General features: G+C 49.4%; 1 protein-coding gene across 5 annotated transcripts; it reads left to right on the top strand.

Moving 5' to 3' along the window:
- Positions 1-240: 240 nt before the first annotated feature.
- On the top strand, positions 241-11266 carry Sp7 (Sp7 transcription factor). 5 transcript variants are annotated; one of them, XM_040753744.1, is made up of 4 exons: positions 243-551; positions 969-996; positions 1902-2072; positions 8126-11266. In XM_040753744.1, the coding sequence occupies exon 4, from the start codon at positions 8159-8161 to the stop codon at positions 9389-9391; it is 1233 nt and encodes a 410-aa protein (XP_040609678.1). In that variant the 5' UTR covers positions 243-551; positions 969-996; positions 1902-2072; positions 8126-8158; the 3' UTR covers positions 9392-11266. The 5 variants fall into 5 exon arrangements, with proteins under 5 accessions (XP_040609675.1, XP_040609676.1, XP_040609678.1 ...); XM_040753743.1 differs by having other exon boundaries at positions 243-494; XM_040753741.1 differs by lacking the exon at positions 1902-2072 and having other exon boundaries at positions 241-551.
- Positions 11267-17842: the final 6576 nt, after the last annotated feature.

Below are 17842 nucleotides of genomic sequence, written 5' to 3' on the forward strand. Positions count from 1 at the left end.
TAATGTAGGTACCCCATTGTGTCATCATATTCATTGTATGTGAGTTTGTGTTCATTCACCACAGTGACAGTCCCCATGTGGGTAGCAGTGTATACGTATACATGCATCATCCCTGTGTTTGTCCATGAGTGTGTGTATGTCAGTGTGTTCCAGTCTCTCTGTGTGAGTGTCGTCCCCAACCCCCCATCCCCCCCCAGATCTCTAATTAGTGGTTTGGGGTTTGTTCCTTTTCCCTCCTGTTCCTTCCCTCAGCAGAGCGGCGGCGGCGGCAGCTTCGGTAGCAGCAAGCAGCAGCAGCAACAGAAGCTGCCGCGACACTGAGTAGCTGCAAGGACTCCGAGTCAGAGTAGGATTATAGGATTGGATCTGAGTGGGAACAAGAGTGAGCTGAGAGAGAGCGGAACCCTCCCAGCGCTCTCCGGCCACCCATTGCCAGCGGTCTTCGTGCCAGACCTCTTGAGAGGAGACGGGACAGCCAACCTCAGACTCCCCAGGTACAGATGCTGAGCAGCTCTGGGGGACTGCCCACAGATGCCCATTGGATTTCTGGGGTATGTAGGACACCTAGGTCTACCAACCCTTTTCACTTTTCCCCGTAGCACCCCAAAGAAGCTCTGACAACTTGCCCATATTCCTGCTTCCCACCCGCTCCCTGGGCACCCCCTTTCCTCCTCTCCCTCCCAGATCCCTTCTTTGGGGAGCTCAGCAAATGGAGCAGGAAATTTGGACCCTCTGCCTCCCTCTCTCGCCCTCCTCATTGGATCCGGAGTCTTCTCCGCTGGGAAAGCTGTAATTAGAGGGTGGATCCCTACAGACAGAGAGCAGCCCCCCACCCCCACCCCCCAGTCCCTTCTAACTTTAGATCTCTTCTCTCCCATTCTCCTATTCTCCCTCCCTCTCCCTTTCCCCTCTCCCTCTGGCTCCTCGGTTCTCTCCATCTGCCTGGCTCCTTGGGACCCGATCCCCAGCCTGAGGATGGCATCCTCTCTGCTTGAGGTAACTGTTTCCTCCTCTTCCTAGGAAACCAGCTACAATCTTCCCGATCCTCATCCATGCCTACCCCACCCCCTCAGTTTACATAGGCAGTAGCTGCAAAGCTAGTTGCTTCCAGGGTCCTCCTGATGAAGAGAGAGAGGGTCCTAGGAGAGGCAAGCAGAGAGCAGAAGCAAGGGGAGGAGAAAACAGGGCCAGGGGTTAGAGGGCGATCAAAGAAGGGGGAGAGAGACTTGAGGAAAAAGAAATGGAGGACCCCTAAGGTCAGCTAAGCACTAACTGGAGGAGTGAGAAAACAGGGAGAAGAAATGGACAGCCGGACACAGGTAGGCTGGCAGCAGATGGTATCCGAGTGGGCGTGGAGGAGCTTTCAGCTACAGTTCTTTGGATTGGGGGGAGTCCCGTGTCCAGGGCTCCTACGTTAAGCAAGATCTGGTCAGGTCTGTGTTGAGGGGAGAGCCTGGCCTGGGAGCTGGTGTGTGGGAGAGGAGGTAGGATGTGAGAGAGAAGAGGACAGCCCTGCGTGCATGTGGGGGGGGCTGGCCAGGGGAACTGAGCCCAGGCCTGAGAGGGAACCAAGGAGGAGGGACAGGGTCTGAGGCTGCTTGCCCGGCTCACAAATATTTAGCTTTCAGCCAAAGACAAACTAAGCTCTATTTTGGGAGTGGGAGGCTCCAGGGAGGATTGGGCCACTTCCCCTTCAGGCGAGGACCCCAGCATCCTTTGCCTCTGGTTCTGAAGATTGAGGAACTAAAGTACCATGTGAATTTGGGTTCTTGAGAAATTACTAACTTTGTCAGGGATTCTGGGGGACCCGAGGCACAGAGTTGGAAAGGGAAGACCCACAGAAACTCAGAACCTGATGTCTTCCTGGTCTCTTAGTGCTGTTTCTGTGTCACCATCTCTAGGGTGCTTTCAGGGTCCTTCCGAAGGAATTTGGGGTGAGATAATCCTCCTTGAATGTCAGTACCCTCCAACAGCATCAAATTGACCCTATTCTTGGGGCCTTCAGAAGCAACCATCTCAGTCCAAAATAGTGGCATATACCTTCAATCCCAATACTCGGGAGATAGGAGCAGGTGAGTATGAGGCCAGTCTGATCCACATAGAGAGTTTGAGGACAGCCAGAGTTACATAGAGGGACCCTGTCTCAAAAACAAAGCAAACAAACAAAATCTGTTCTGGATGCTCTAACTTATGGCACAGGAGTGATGAGTCTTTGGTGACTGACTCACCAGAAACCTGTTGGCAGGTGTGTGTGTGTGTGTGTGTGTGCGCGCACGCACGCGCGCATGTGTGACACTTGTGTGTTCACTGGCCTGTGTTAGAGTTGGCTATATTGCTGATTTTGTGAGGTATGTGTTTGTGTGTGTAGATGCAAGAGTGCATGTATACTCATAAAATGGATTATTTTAGTACTTAATCCAAATGAGGAATGGTGTCCATAAGGTTATAGATAATGGCTTTGGGACTGAGTTTGAGGTAATGGCTTGCTAGTCAGTAGGGTGGACACACTCTATAAGCAGATAGGAATCCCAAATACAGAGACCTACTCTTAGCTGCACTGTGTACTGATTGTTATGGCCTTTTCCCCAATAGAGTCTAAATTTATTTATTTATTATTATGTATATGTATGACTAGGGACACATATGTTGTTGAGTCATCATTGAAACACTGGATTGAGGAAGCAAGAGGGAAAAGGTGTATATAAGTCCTTGATCTGCCCAGGGCAGGGACAGTGTCATGGATATGCACATCATGCCAGCCTTGCCAGCGTGGCACTAGCGCCTGGGGGAGGGGCAGGCCAGAGACTTTCTGGAAAGACACAGACTTGGGGAAGCATTTAGCAATAAGAATGTGTCACGGATGCTAGACCCAACTCCCTATGAACAGAGCATGCCTAACCCAAGGACGCACCAGCCTGTCTCTCTCTCTCTCTTTTTTTTTTTTTTTTTTGAGACAGGGTCTCTCTACATAGTCCTGGCAGTTACTATGTAGACCAGGCTGGCCTCGAACTCTCAGAGGTCTGCCTGCCTCTGCCTCCAGAGTGCTGGGATTAAAGGCATGCACCACCACATGACGCAGTCTCTCCATTTCTTTTATCTAGTTTTTAGGGTCCTAGGTTTTGCTTTGTTTTGTTTTTCCTCTTCTGTATGGCCCTGGGAATCCCCCAGTCTGGTATGAGTAGCTTCTCCAGCAGTCAGAGGATTGGGATTCAGAGAGGGAGGCAGCTTAGCAGAACTGAGAGGGGAGCTGGGGAGGGGAGGAGAGGGCACCAGCTAGGCATGGAGTTGGGAGGCCAATGCTAGAGAATATAGCTCAGTGCTGGGGTGCTTGCTCAGCAGGGATGAGAGAGACCTTAGGTTGAATTCCTAGGATGACAAAGATAAAAATAAAATACTCATAATAAAAGAAAAAATGTTTTTTGGTTTGTTTTTCGAGACAGTATTTTTCTGGGTAGCTCTGGCTGCCCTGGAACTCTCTGTAGGTCAGGCTGCCCTTGAACTCAGAGACCCTCCTGCTTTTGCCTCCCAAGTTCTGGGATTAAAGAGGAACTCTACCACTGCCTGGCAAGGAAATTTTTAAGAATTATAAAGCTGAGTGAATTAAGAAACTTGGGAGAAAGCTAGGAACTAGGACAGGGACCTTGGGAGCTCAGCCTACGTAGTAGCTAGTTTCAACTGTCAGATGTATGGTAAGCATTTCCACTGTGTGTTACTTGAAAGAAGGGTCCCCTTGGTTCACTTGACATCAGAGCAAAAGTTGAGATAGCGCCTAGCATGATCTTGGGTTAGAGGCTCCTCGTTCAGTATTTATTTATTTATTTATTTATTTATTGGTATTTTGAGACAGGGTTTCTCTGTATTTTTTTGGAGGCTATCCCTGAAGCTTGCTCTGTAGACCAGGCTGGCCTTGTATTCACAGAGATCCGCCTGCCTCTGCCTCCCGAGTGCTAGAATTAAAGGCGTGTGCCATCAACGTTGGCTCGTTCGGTATTTTTTAAGCCTCTTATTTTCTTTATTATTTTCGCTTTTTGAGACAGGTCTCACTATGTAGCCTGTCCTAGAACTCACTACCAGGCTGGCCTCAGTCAGACTCAAACTCATAGAGACTTGCCTGTTTCTGAGAGCTGGGATTAAGGACCTGAGCCACCACACCTGGCCGAGCCTTTTATTTTAAAGGGTGCTGGGGCAGGTGTGGGGAACAGGGGAACTGGAAAATGGGTGTCTTAGTTTCTACAAGGTACATATGACCAGATATAGGAGCACACACCCAGAACCTTGAAACCTTTTCTCAGCTCTCACACAGAGCAATCAGCCAGAAAAGCTGTGATGTGAAGGAACTTAACCCCCAGCGCTTGGCCCCCAGAGCAGTCCAGTACTTTGCTTTTTCTTTCTGGCCTCCAGGGGCCCCGCTGGCCCTTACTCCCCAAAGTCGGGGTCTCATGTCAGCCTAGGGTTGGCTGTCTTATTTTCCCCCTCCTACCTCCCCACAGCTGGGTGGGGTCCCTGGGCTTGGCTGAGGCCCTTGTGGCCACAGTGTGAGGGCCGGGCAGGCGGGGGACCGCGTCGGCGTTTTTAAAAATAAACCGACCGCAGGGAAGCCACCGGAGCAGGAGCCGAGCAGGGCCGTGCTGGGCCGAGGGGGAAGGGGGCAGCAGCTAAGGGGGAGAAGGAAGGAGGAATGGCGTGGACTTGGGTTGTCTGTGACCCATCGCTATGGTGGGTTTCTCTTAGGTGGGACATGAATGCCTTGCTCCTCCTCTGTCTTTCTTCTCCTGTCTTTTCCTGTGTTTTCCTTAGCTTTCCCGGCCCAGAATCTCTTACCAGCTCTCCTTTGTTTATTCTGCCTCACTAGATCCACCACCCTTTTGTTTTTTAACTTTCCTGTCCATTTCTGTCTCTTAATGCAAACATCCCCCTTTACGGTCCCCTCCCCCTTCCGTGTCCCTATGGAGCTTTGCTTGGCTCAGTGTCCTTTGAGGCTCACATTTCAGTATCTCTGTGTGTCCTTGAGCTCCCACGTTGTCACCTCTCCTTCATGCTAAGAGTTCACTCCTGCCCCACCAGCAACCTCCTCTCTGCTTGGGCCATTAGAGGCTTCAGGGAAACTCTTACTGGGAAAGCCCAGGGGCTTACTGTTGAACAATACACAAAAGTTTATTTGGGTGGCTTTTGACGCTCATGTTAGGAAGCCCATGGATTGACAGGACCTCAGAAGGAGATGGATAGTTGGGCAGGGGTACAGAACAGGAATTATGATTGCCAATGACTTCACTGAGACCTTGACACATTAGCCTCACCGATAGGATTTGGCAACACATCTCACACACATACATATTGAACTAGGAGTCACTAGGACGGGCTGAGAACCCTGGACTCTTGCCTTCCTTTGTAAGTTTTGTTAGGAAGACACCAGACAATTAGACATTTGACTCTCTCCCCGATTTCCTTCCTTCCTTCCTTCCCTTCTCTCTTTCTTCCTTCCTTTCTTTCTTCCCCTTCCTTCCTTCCTTCTTTCCTTCCTTCCTGTCTTTCTTTCTCTGTCTCTGTCTCTGTCTTTGTCTCTGTCTGTCTGTCTCTCTCTCTCTCTCTCTCTCTTTCTTTCTTTCTTTCTTTTTTTTTTTTTCTGAGATGGTTTCTCTGTAGGTCTTGTTGTCCTGTCCTGGAACTCACTCTGTAGACCAGGCTGGACTTTAACTCAGAGGTCTGCCTGCCTTTGCCTCCTGAGTGCTGTGTTTAAAGGTACCTGCCACCACAACTAGTACATTTTTATTTCTATTTTATCTGTATAGGTGTTTTGCCTGCATGGATGTATGTGCACCATGTGTATTCCTGGTGCCTCCTGGAGCTAGAAGAGGGTGTTAGAACTGCCATGTGGATGCTGGGAAGCTAACCCCAATTCTCTGGAAGAGCAATAGGACTTTTAACTGCCAAGCCATCCCTCTGGTCCCAATGACTAGCTCTTTTTTTTTTTTTTTTTTTTTTTGGTTTTACAAGACAGAGTTTCTCTGTATTGTTTTGGAGGCTGTCGGACCAACCCGGCCTCGAACTCACAGAGATCTGCCTGCCTCTGCCTCCCGAGTGCTGGGATTAGAGGCTTGTGCCACCACCGCCCAGCATGACTAGCTTTTTTGTTTGTTTTTTTATTTTTTCGAGACAAGGTTTCTCTGTAGCTTTGGAGCCTGTCCTGGAACTTGCTTAGTAGACCAGGCTGGCCTGGAACTCACAGAGATCCACCTGTCTTTGCCTCCCGAGTGTTAGGATTAAAGGTGTGTGCCACCACTGCCCAGTCCAATGACTAACTCTTTAAAAAATGGTTGATACACACACACATAAGGGGGGAGATATATAGGGTGTATTTATGTGAATGTTATGTCATAGCATCAGTGGAAGTCAGAGGACAATTTATGGAAGCTGTCTCTTTGTACCATGTGGGTTCTGGGCATTGAATTTAGGTCAAATGTTTTTACCCATTGAGCCATCTCACTGGCCCTGCATGGTCAAGCTTTTGAAGGATGTCTTTTATTTTCTCTCTTTTATGTAAGGTAATTTGGTTGAATACAGGCCCTTGTACATATTAGTCGAGGATGGTGGATTGCATTTCTTCCCAAAGAGGAATCTGACCGAAGGAGGGGTGCTGGGAGCTTCTGAGTAATGATGGTCATAAGGGTGGTCAGATCAGTCATAGCACATTGATAGGCACTAACTAGATACCTCTGTTTTTTGTTGTTTTTTTTTTCAAGAAAGGATTTCTCTGTGTAGCTTTGGCTATCTTGGAACTTGTTCTGTAGGCCAGGCTCAAACTCAGAGATCCGCCTGCCTCTGCCTCCGGAATGCTGGGATTAAAGGCTTGTGACCACCACCATCTGGGTACCTCTCTGTGTTTTTAAAAACCCTCCCTCAGCCCACTTGCATGTCTTTTTTCACTCACTTGAATGGGGATGCAGACCAGCCCCATATGCCACACGTTAGGGGGACACTGAGACTTGCAGGAGTAAGGCTGTGACCCAGTGTTCTAACCAGCTCCCTGTCTTGGAGAGTCTTGAGGACTTTGGACTCTTCCATTACCAATGCCCTCTTGAAAGATACTCTTGCTTCACCACAGTCTAAGCTTGGCTGCAGCCCTATTCCCTCTCAATGTCCCAGTGTCTCTGCTGTCCCTTCCCCTAGCTTCCCAGCTCCAAGGTCCATGCCAAGAGATTCCTTCCTGGTGCAGCCACGTGGACTTGACTTCAGGGAGATGAGGCAGTGACTCTTTAGTCAGGGGCTGAAGCAGAAACAGGAAATGGAATTGAGGTGATGTTAGGAAAATCTGGATTGGGGTCAACTATGGTCCCCAGGACTGTTGCTTGTCTGTACCCCGCACTGTTCTCTGTGGAGAAGGTATGGAAGAAGGTGTCCTTTCTGTGCTGACCAAGCCCATCTCAAAGACTCCTGGGCTCAAGTGATCCTCCTGCCTCAGCATCCTGAGGAGCTAGGCTTTTTTGTTTGTTTTGGTTTTTTGAGACAAGGTCTCTCTACATATCCTTGGCTGTTCTGGAACTTACTATGTAGACCAGGGTAGCCTGGAACTCACAGAGATCCTCCTGCCTCTGTTTACTGAGTTCAGGTCTAAAGGTATGTGCCACCATACCTGACCTGTCTGCTGCTTTGACAGGGTCTAGCTATGTAGCTATTCTGGCCTGGAATTGCTATGTAGCTGATAACTGGAGCCTCTGATTTTTCCCGCCTCCACCTCCTAAGTGCGAGGATTATGGTGTGAACTGTGGCATTCAGGCCAGGCTTCTCTTTGAGGCCATGAGTCCCTGGCCATGGCTTGACTCCTGTCTGCTTCAAATCCACTATCCTAAATCAGAACCCTAACTCTCACCTCAGCCAGCTCTCCCTCAGACTCCACAGTGGACTAGAGTATCAGGTTTGGGCCTCTCCGTCCCTTCACGACTTAATCTTAGCTCTGCCCTGGTCAGGACCTCACTGGCACACCACTCTTCCCTCTAGTTCCCTTTCTCTCTAACCTTTCCCTAACGCTGCACTCTCTTCTCTGTGTCTGTAGGTCTCAGTCCCGTAGCTATGCCCTCCCCTCTCTCCTCTCCTTTGCTCCTAAGCCGTCATCTCCCTCTGTCTACAGGAAGAAGCTCACTATGGCTCCAGTCCCCTGGCCATGCTGACAGCGGCTTGCAGTAAATTTGGTGGCTCCAGCCCTCTGCGGGACTCAACGTCGCTGGGAAAAGGAACCACAAAGAAGCCATATTCCGACCTTTCAGCCCCCAAAACCATGGGGGATGCTTACCCAGCTCCGTTCTCAAGCACCAATGGACTCCTCTCACCTGCAGGCAGTCCTCCAGCCCCAGCCTCTGGCTATGCCAATGACTATCCACCCTTTCCTCACTCATTTCCTGGGCCCACAGGGGCCCAAGACCCTGGGCTACTGGTGCCCAAGGGGCACGGCTCCTCTGACTGCCTGCCTAGTGTCTACACCTCTCTGGACATGGCACATCCCTATGGCTCCTGGTACAAGGCAGGCATTCATGCAGGCATCTCAGCAGGTCCAGGCAACACACCTACTCCTTGGTGGGACATGCACCCTGGGGGCAACTGGCTAGGTGGTGGGCAGGGCCAGGGTGATGGGCTGCAAGGGACACTGTCCACAGGCCCTTCCCAGCCTCCACTGAACCCCCAGCTGCCTACTTACCCATCTGACTTTGCCCCCCTTAATCCAGCTCCCTATCCAGCGCCCCACCTCCTGCAGCCAGGGCCCCAGCATGTTCTACCCCAAGATGTCTATAAGCCCAAGGCAGTTGGCAATAGTGGCCAACTGGAAGGGAGTGGTGCAGGCAAACCCCCTCGGGGTGCAGGCACTGGGGGCAGTGGTGGATATGCCGGCAGTGGGGCCGGGCGTTCTACTTGCGACTGCCCCAATTGTCAGGAGCTAGAGCGGCTGGGGGCAGCAGCGGCTGGGCTGCGGAAGAAGCCCATTCATAGCTGCCACATCCCTGGTTGCGGCAAAGTGTACGGCAAGGCTTCACATCTGAAAGCCCACTTGCGCTGGCACACTGGCGAGAGGCCTTTCGTCTGCAACTGGCTTTTCTGTGGCAAGAGGTTCACCCGCTCTGACGAGCTGGAGCGCCATGTGCGCACTCACACCCGGGAGAAGAAGTTCACCTGCCTGCTCTGCTCCAAGCGCTTTACCAGAAGCGACCACTTGAGCAAACACCAGCGCACCCACGGGGAGCCAGGCCCGGGGCCGCCCCCAAGTGGCCCTAAGGAGCTGGGGGAGAGCCGCAGCGTCGGGGAAGAAGAAGCCAGTCAGCCTCCCCGATCTTCCACCTCGCCTGCACCCCCAGAGAAAGCCCCTGGAGGCAGCCCGGAGCAGAGCAATCTGCTAGAGATCTGAGCTGGGTAGAGGAAGGTCTCCAGCTTCAGGGTCCTCTTCCCAGGCTCTCTTGGTGTGGTGGGCCACTGCTTGCTCCTCATTCTTTTCCATGCATGTTATACTTTGGGGTTCTCTCTGCCTTCCCCTAGACATTCCTAGCCTGGCTATCTCCTTAGCTCTCCTCCCTTTGCCACAAGTCTTAGCCAAACTCCTCGCAAGCCCTTGCCTGTGCCCACTTCCTGTGCTCTGGCTTCCTAATTTTTTTCCTCCCTGCTCCTGTTCACAGCCTCGCTTACTTTCCTTCCATTTGGGTTTCAACTCTTAGCCATCGATCGAGTCTTTCTGCTTCCCGACCCTATTTGCCACTTTCCCTGCAGCTTCAGGCTGTGTTCCAGATTTACCTTGTGCTCTCTGTTCCTTTGAACCTTTAAAAAACAAAAACAAAAAACAAAAAACTCAGCAACGAACACAATGATGATGATGATGAAGATGATAATTTATTGCCCCCTGGTGGTTCTTCATTAGGAAGCAGCGTTAAGGAGATTGGTACTAGTAACCTGGCTGGGAGCAGAGTGCCAAGAAGGGGGCAGATCAGCGGGGATCTGATCCCAAAGATGGGGTGACCCCAGGGTCAGGGAGGCTGCCCTCAGCTTGAGTACTTAACCCCTCTGTGCCGGGAGTAAAGAATAGTAATAATAATAATTCTATTTATCTAACTTATGATGACGGGTCAGGTAGAGTGAGCTGGAGAAGGAAGGAGATCTTTTTTTTGTTTGTTTGTTTGTTTTTTGTTTTTCGAGACAGGGTTTCTCTGTATTGTTTTGGAGGCTGTCCTGGAACTCGCTTGGTAGACCAGGCTGGTCTTGAACTCACAGAGATCCGCCTGCCTCTGCCTCCCGAGTGCTGGGATTAAAGGTGTGCGCCACCAACGTCCGGCTCTTTTTTTTTTTTTTTTTAACTAAGGAAATCTAATCAAATGTATCTTTGTATAGACAAAACAGTCGTGGAGATCTTGTTCTTAGATCTCTATCATTGAGGTCTCAATGGGTTTCTTTTTCAGGGGAGTTCTTTTTATGTTTTGTTTTTTATTTTGTTTTTAGAGACAGGGTTTCTCTGTAGCTTTGGAGGCTGTCCAGACTGACCTCGAACTCACAGAGATCCACCTGCCTCTGCCTCGGGAGTGTTGGGATTAAAAGCGTGGACCACCACCCCCGGCTCTCAGTGCAGTTTTAAAAAGGAGTTGTTAGAGTTTAGCTGTGTCTCTCAGTTAGGTCACTAAGATCCCCAGCCCCAGCCAGAAGCTGTGAAACTTCAAGTCCTACGGAGGGAAAGACTGGACTGTACCCCAGCTCTCTCGACCTCAAAGCAGGTGCCACTGACCCTCTCCTCACACCAGGTTAATCCCCTGTTGTCATGGTTACGGAGAATTTGCGGCTGCCATCTGAAACATGTCCTTTTGGGGAAAGTCCACCTAACAGGAGGACTTTGGTTTGGATGTGCCCCTCCGGAAAAATAGGTGGGGAAGGCTTTCTCTGGGATCAAATCCAAGTACATCAAGTATTTATTCAATGCCTACTATGTGCAAGGCCTGGTGCCTAGAAGCCATGAGAAAGAATTTATAGCAGGACGGAGGTCCCTAAACGAATTTGGGGATACATCCACAGGCCCCCAATGTAGGAGTGGAAACTCCGTTCCAGTGACTTTTAAAAGCCGCTTCGTGCCTTTGAACGCCTTTCCTGAGACTGTTGGATCTTCCTGTTTCATCCTCTGCGCCTTCCAGGCCCCCAGATAAAAGCCAGTGGAGTCTGAGAAGAGCATAGCATCGTTGAAGGGATCATCCCCTTGTGGAATCTTTCTCTCTTTTTTTAATTTAATAAATAAAAGTTCCATTTGAAATTGTGTCTGATTAGAAAAGGGAAGAGGAAGGAAGGATGGGCCGCGGGACATTTCCTTAGCAAAGCAGGGACTTCCTGTCGGAGATATTTAATACTGCTGGGTTGTGTTTCATACCGAAAGCTAAAAAAAAGAAAGAAAGAAAGAAAGAAAGAAAGAAAGAAAGAAAGAAAGAAAGAAAGAAAGAAAGAAAGAAAAAGAAAAAAGGACAACTTGGAGCCGGGCGTTGGTGGCACAGGCCTTCCTTTAATCCCAGCACTCGGGAGACAGAGGCAGGCTGATCTCTGTGATTTCGAGGCCAGCCTGGTCTACAAAGCAAGTCTATGAGTACAGGCTCCAAAGCTACACAGAGAAACCCTATCTCGAAAAACCAAAAAAAAAAAAAAAAAAAAAAAAAAGTCGCCTGGTGCTATCTGAAGAGTCGGGAAGGCCGAGTCTTCTTCCAGGGCTCTTTCTCAGTGGGTACCATCGACCTTGTTCTGGGCAGTGGCTAGGCCGGAGCATCAACTGTGCTCACAGTATGGATTAGCTCTCAGCAGCCCCAGCGCGTCGGTGGTGAGACTCCGGACTGGTTGACCCGCCTGGCACGTAACCCGCCCCCTGCCCGGGGCCTGCAATCAGTCGTGCCTGCCTCGGAGAAACAAAAGCCACTCTGTGGCGGCCGTCCCCAGGCCACAATAGGGCTTTGTGCGCCCCCGCCCCGAGGGCTCCCCCGCTGGGCTGGGGGCGTGCTTAGGGCGTTTTCCCCGGTAGCGGCGGCCGGACCACTGTCCACCCCGCCGCTGGAGTGGAAGAGCCACACCCGAAGGCGACCCCACCCCGTGATACCCGTGCCCTTGCCCAGGTGCAAGATCCCCAGCCCTCTGGCCCGGCGCACGGCACTTTGAAGAAATCCGAGTTCCGAGCATTTGTCGAGTGGGCTCGGGACTGTGTCGAAGGAGAATTGGGAGACTGGGCAGGACGTGGGGGCGCCCGGGCGCACACCGGAGGCGGAGGGCGTGAGCGGACTCCGGGCCCCGTGGCGCACAGGACCCCCCAGGGGCTGGCCATGTCGCCTCCCGGGCTCCGCCTGTCCGGTGCCAGCTCCCGCTCGCCGCAGCCTCGCAGTCCTCCCCTCCCAGGCCCCTCGGCCCCTTTCATCTTCCTAGACTCGGCTTGGGGTTTTGCTGGTTTCTGGGAGATAAAAACCGCCTCAAATAGCGGCGGCGCGCTGCCAGGACAAACAGGGCCGGGCGGGCCATGTGCGCCTGGTTACCGGCCCGGGGCGCCCGGCTCAGGAGGGCGAGCTCAGACCCCGGCGATGCCTCCCAAACTGTGTGTGGGGCCTCTTAGAAGTCTCTGGCCGCAGCTTGAGCGCTGCCCGGGTTTTCCCGCTCAGGTCGTAGGAGGAGCGGTGGTAACCTACGGCAGAACGCCCGGAGCCCTGGGGGGTGGTGCCACCGGGCCACAGTCGCCGCATCGCCGGGGCCGTCGCGCCCCCTAGTGAAGTTAGAGGGGGAGCGTGCTAGGCCTGGACTTTGGCCTCCTCGGAACTCGCAAATTTTAAAAACCATTTTTTAAAATGTTAAGTTAGCAGTGTATAAGAGGAGGGCCGTACTTGAACGAGGCCTAGCCAGGGCAGAGTGGCAGAATGGCAGAATGGCGCTGTAGCTTTATTTAAGGTCGGCTCAGACATCTAGCAGATAACCTAACTCGAGGATGAAGACGCTCTGGGGAGGTGGGGGGGAGGATGAGGGGAGGACGACTTCATCCAAAGATGCTGAAAGCTGCAGGCAGGAATGATGTTTTGGGGGTTAGGATTGGGTGGTAATGGAGGTTCAAATAAAAACTGCCCGCGGTTTGTCTCAGCACGATTCTGTCATCTGACAGTGCCAATCCCATTTTTTTTCTTTAAGTCGGCCTGATTCCCTGTCTCCCAGAAAGGTGCTAGTTATGTGACTTACCAGATGATAGAGAATTGATTTGTCAAGGATTAGCCTGGCTAATAGGAAAAGGTTAGAATTTGGTCGCTTAAAACAAGATGCATGCATGTAACCCTAGCACTTCGGAGTTTAACGTCGGCCTGGGCTACGTGGTTTGAAGTCACCTTGGGCTACATATTAAAAAAAAAAAAAGTAAAGGTGTGAGCAGAGTTATCTGAGGATTCCCTGGAACTATAATTCTGAGAGCCTAGAATCTGCATTTTTTTTCTAATTCAGGGACTGGAGAGATAGCACAGTGGTTAAGAGTTCTTAATACTCTAGAAGAGGACTCAGGTTCGATTCCTAGCACCCATATGGAGGCTAACTAACTCCAGTTTCAAGAGATCCTGCCTCTTATCTGTATACAAACAATACATCCACACGCATATAAAATAATAAAGTAAATGTTGCTTTTTTTTTATACATGCTCTCTTTATGTACCCTTAGCTGTTCTGGAAATGAATACGTACATGAAACTGACCTAGAAGTCACAGAAATCTGCCTATCTCTGCCTCCAGAGTTTTTTTTTTGTTTGTTTGTTTTTTGTTTTTGTTTTTTTGTTTTGTTTTGTTTTTTCCAGACACGGTTTCTCTGTGGCTTTGGAGGCTGTCTTGGAACTAGCTCTTGTGGACCAGGCCAGTCTCGAACTCACAGAGATCTGCCTGCCTCTGCCTCCCAAGTGCTGGGACTAAAAGCATGCACCACCATCGCCCGGCTAGACGGCAGAGTTTTTTTTTTAATTATTTATTTACTATGCATACAGTTTTTTATTTTTATTTATTGTGCATACAGCCTTTTGTCTGCATGCCAGCAGAGGGTACCGGATCTCATTCAAGGTGGTTGTGAGCCACCATGTGGTTGCCAGGAATTGAACTCAGGACCTCTGGAAGAACAGTCAGTGCTCTTAACCGCTGAGCCATCTCTCCAGCCCAACGGCAGAGTTTTTAAAGATTCATCTGTTTTTATTTTATGTGTTGGAGCTGGAGTTACTGGTGGTTGTAAGCTACCTGATGTGAGTTCTCCAAACAGAACTATGATCCTCTGGAAGAGTACCACGATCTTATGTGCTAAGCTATCTTTTCTTCAGCTCCACTAGCAAATTTATTAAAAATCAAAAGAAAAAAATCTCAGGTGACTCCCATATCCTTTAACATTTGTGACTACAAGACTAGAGGCAAGTCTGAAATGGTGGCACCGGAGTCAGGACACAGAAGAGGGAAGATCCCAGTGAGTTGAAGACAGCCACAGTGAGATCCTGTCTCAATGAAATAAAGCAACATAACAGAGGCAAACCATCTGCCTTATCTCAGGTGATGTGTATTTGCAGGCACCTTCTGGATGTTTTCGTCTTCTGACCTGGGAACTTCCCCTGGAAGAATCTTTTAGATAGAAAGAGGAGGCAGAGGCAGAAACTTGAGGATGAAAGAAATAGAATCCCGTTATTGCTCTTATGTTCTTCAGTGAGATGGGAAGCTCTGGGACATGTGGTCTAAGCTTTAACATAACTTTGAATGTTTATTTATTTATTTTGAGATGGGGTCTTATGTACATGAGGCTAGATTCTCAAGTTCACTGTGTATCAGCTTGACAATAAAGTTGACTAATCACCATTGTCAAAAGCACCGTGGAGGCTGAGACAGGAAGATCTCACCCCGTTTCAAAACAAAACAAAAATTTAATCAAGTACTTAATTGTAATGCCTCCCTTCCTTCTTTACATTCCAGTTTTAGTCCCATCCTGTAGATTTCTTTAAGACAAGGTCTTGTACAGTCAAGGCATAATATGAACTATGACCTCAGAGGATAACCTTGGAATCCTGAACTCCAGGCATTTTGTGTGATTTGTTTGTGTTTGTTCCTTTTTTTGAGACAGGGTCTTACAATGTATCTATCCCTGGCTGGCCTGCAACTTCCTATGTTAGACCAGGATGACTTTGGATTCACAGTGACCACCTACTTCTGCTTTCTGAGTGTTGAGATTAAAAGCATGCACCACTTGGCCAGGCTAACATGCTTTGTTTTTCTTTTTTCTTTTTTTTTTTTTTTCCGAGACAGGGTTTCTTCTGTGGCTTTGGAGGCTGTCCTGGAACTAGCTCTTGTAGACCAGGCTGGCCTCGAACTCACAAAGATCCGCCTGCCTCTGCCTCCCAAGTGCTGGGATTAAAGGCGTGCGCCACCAACGCCTGGCTTGTTTTTCTTTTTGAAGAGTTACTTATGCTAGGCAGTGGTGACACATGTCTTTAATCCCAGTACTTGGGAGACAGAGGCAGGCAGGTGTCTGTGAGTTCAAGGCCAGCCTGGTTTACAAAGTTCCAGGACAGCCAGAAAAGTTACACAGAGAAACCATGTCTCACTTACCCCCCCCCAAAAAAAGTTCTTTGAGGCTAGAGTGACTCAGTGGCTAAGAGCACTTATTGCTCTTGCAGAGGACCCTGGTCCTGTTTCCAGCACCCACATGAGGATTTACAACCACCTGTGACTTCAATTCCAGGGGTTCCAATGTCCTCTATTGCTCTCTGTGGGCACTGCATACATGTGGTGCAAATATATACATAGGGCAAGCCAGAAATACACATAAAAAAAACCTTAAGCCGGGCTGTGGTGGCGCACGCCTTTAGTCCAAGCACTCAGGAGGCAGAGGCAGAGGCAGGCAGATCTCTGTGAGTTCGAGACCATACTAGTCTACAAGAGCTAGTTCCAGTATAGCCTCCAAAGCCACAGAGAAACCCTGTCTCAAAAATACCAAAATAATAATAATAACAATAATAATAAAATAAAAATAAATAAAATAAAAAACCTTAAGCCCCCTCTCTAGCCTCCATTTATTTTTTAAAAATACCTATTTGGGCTGGAGAGATGGCTCAGAGGTTAAGAGCATTGACTGCTCTTCCAGGGGTCCTGTTCAATTTCCAATAACCATATGTTGGCTCAAAACCATCTATAATGAGATCTGGTGCCCTCTTCTGGCATCCAAGGCTGAATGCTCTATACATAATAAATAAATAAATAAATAAATAAATATTAAAATTTCTTTTAAAAACATTTAAAATACTTATTTATGACATGGCTGTTTTTTCTTTTTTCTTTTGTTTTGGTTTTTAAAGACAGTGTTTCTCTGGGTAACAGTCTTGGCTGTCCTGGAACTCACTATGTAGACCAGACTGGCCTCAAACTCACAGAGATCCACTTGTCTCTGCCTCCCGAGTGCTAGGATTAAAGGTTTGTGCCCAGCCGGGCGTTGGTGGCGCACGCCTTTAATCCCAGCACTTGGGAGGCAGAGGCAGGCGGATCTCTGTGAGTTCGAGGCCAGCCTGGTCTACAGAGCGAGTTCCAGGACAGCCTCCAAAGCCACAGAGAAACCCTGTCTCAAAAAAAAAAAAAAAAACAAATAAAGGTTTGTGCCACCACTGCCCAGCTCGCTCTTGGGGTTCTTACAGGATATGACCTCAGCTGCAGCCATGAAGAGCACCGCCTGTGCAGGTCGTAAGTTCCCTTTTTTAAAAAAAATATATTATTTATTTATTATGTATACAATCTTCTGCATGCCAGCAGAGGGCACCAGATCTCATTCAAGGTAGGTGTGAGTCACCATGTGGTTGCAGGGAATTGAACTCAGGACCTCTGGAAGAACAGTGCTCTTAACCACTGAGCCATCTCTCCAGCCCCTAAGTTCCCTTTAAAAAGGGCCCTTTCACCAGGCGGTGGTGGTCCAACAGCCTCCAAAACAATACAGAGAAACCCTGTCTCGTAAAACAACAACAAAAAAAGGGCCCTTTCCACCTCCTCTCTGTCTCTCTCTCTCCCTCCCTCCTATCACTCTTGTCTCCAAGGACTGGTCTCTGGTCTCTGCTCCCCTCTCTGCCCCCTTTTCTCCCCTCTTCCAATAAATCTCCCATGTGAGTCCTGTTGTATGGCATGACTTCTCTTCTAGAGTTTTTAAATTTCAACACATATGGGAGCTCACAACTGTCCTTAACTCCAGTTCCAGGCTATGCAAAGTCCTCTTTGGCCCTACAGGCACCAGGAATGGATGTAGTGCCCCCTGAGTGCTGGAGTGACAGGCATGAATGCACCACCATGCCCAGTGACAGGGTTACTTTGAAGGGGGGAAGCTAGACTGAGCTTCAGAGGTTTCAATTCAAGGTTGGGCAAATCCATTTCATTGGGCTTCAGATGAGGGACAGAATCCTGGTGGCAGGAGCAAGTGGCAGAGACTGCTCATGCTTGGTGGTCAGGAAGCAGAGAGAAAGTATTAACAAGAAAGGGGCTAGGGGTACCATTCTGTTGTGGAATTATTATTTTAACTAGGCAAAGATATGTTATAATTGTTATTCTGCAGAATATTACTTTAACTGTGTAAAGGTGTCCTATATTTGTTTATGCTGTATTTGTTTAATGATGTAAGGATGTGTGTTTAATGATGTAAAGATGTGTTGCATCTGTTTCACCTTGTCTGCCTAAGGCACCTGATTGGTCTAATAACGAGCTGAACAGTCAGTAGCTCGCCAGGAGAGCAATGGGTGAGGCTAGTGGCAGAGAATAGACAGGAGGAGAAATCTAGGCTCCAGGAAAGCAGAACGAGAGGAGAGAGGAGGGGAGGGGGGAGATGCCACCAGCAG

Source organism: Mesocricetus auratus, unplaced genomic scaffold (genome assembly GCF_017639785.1).
Source record: "Mesocricetus auratus isolate SY011 unplaced genomic scaffold, BCM_Maur_2.0 Super-Scaffold_100010, whole genome shotgun sequence".
Taxonomy (NCBI): domain Eukaryota; kingdom Metazoa; phylum Chordata; class Mammalia; order Rodentia; family Cricetidae; genus Mesocricetus; species Mesocricetus auratus.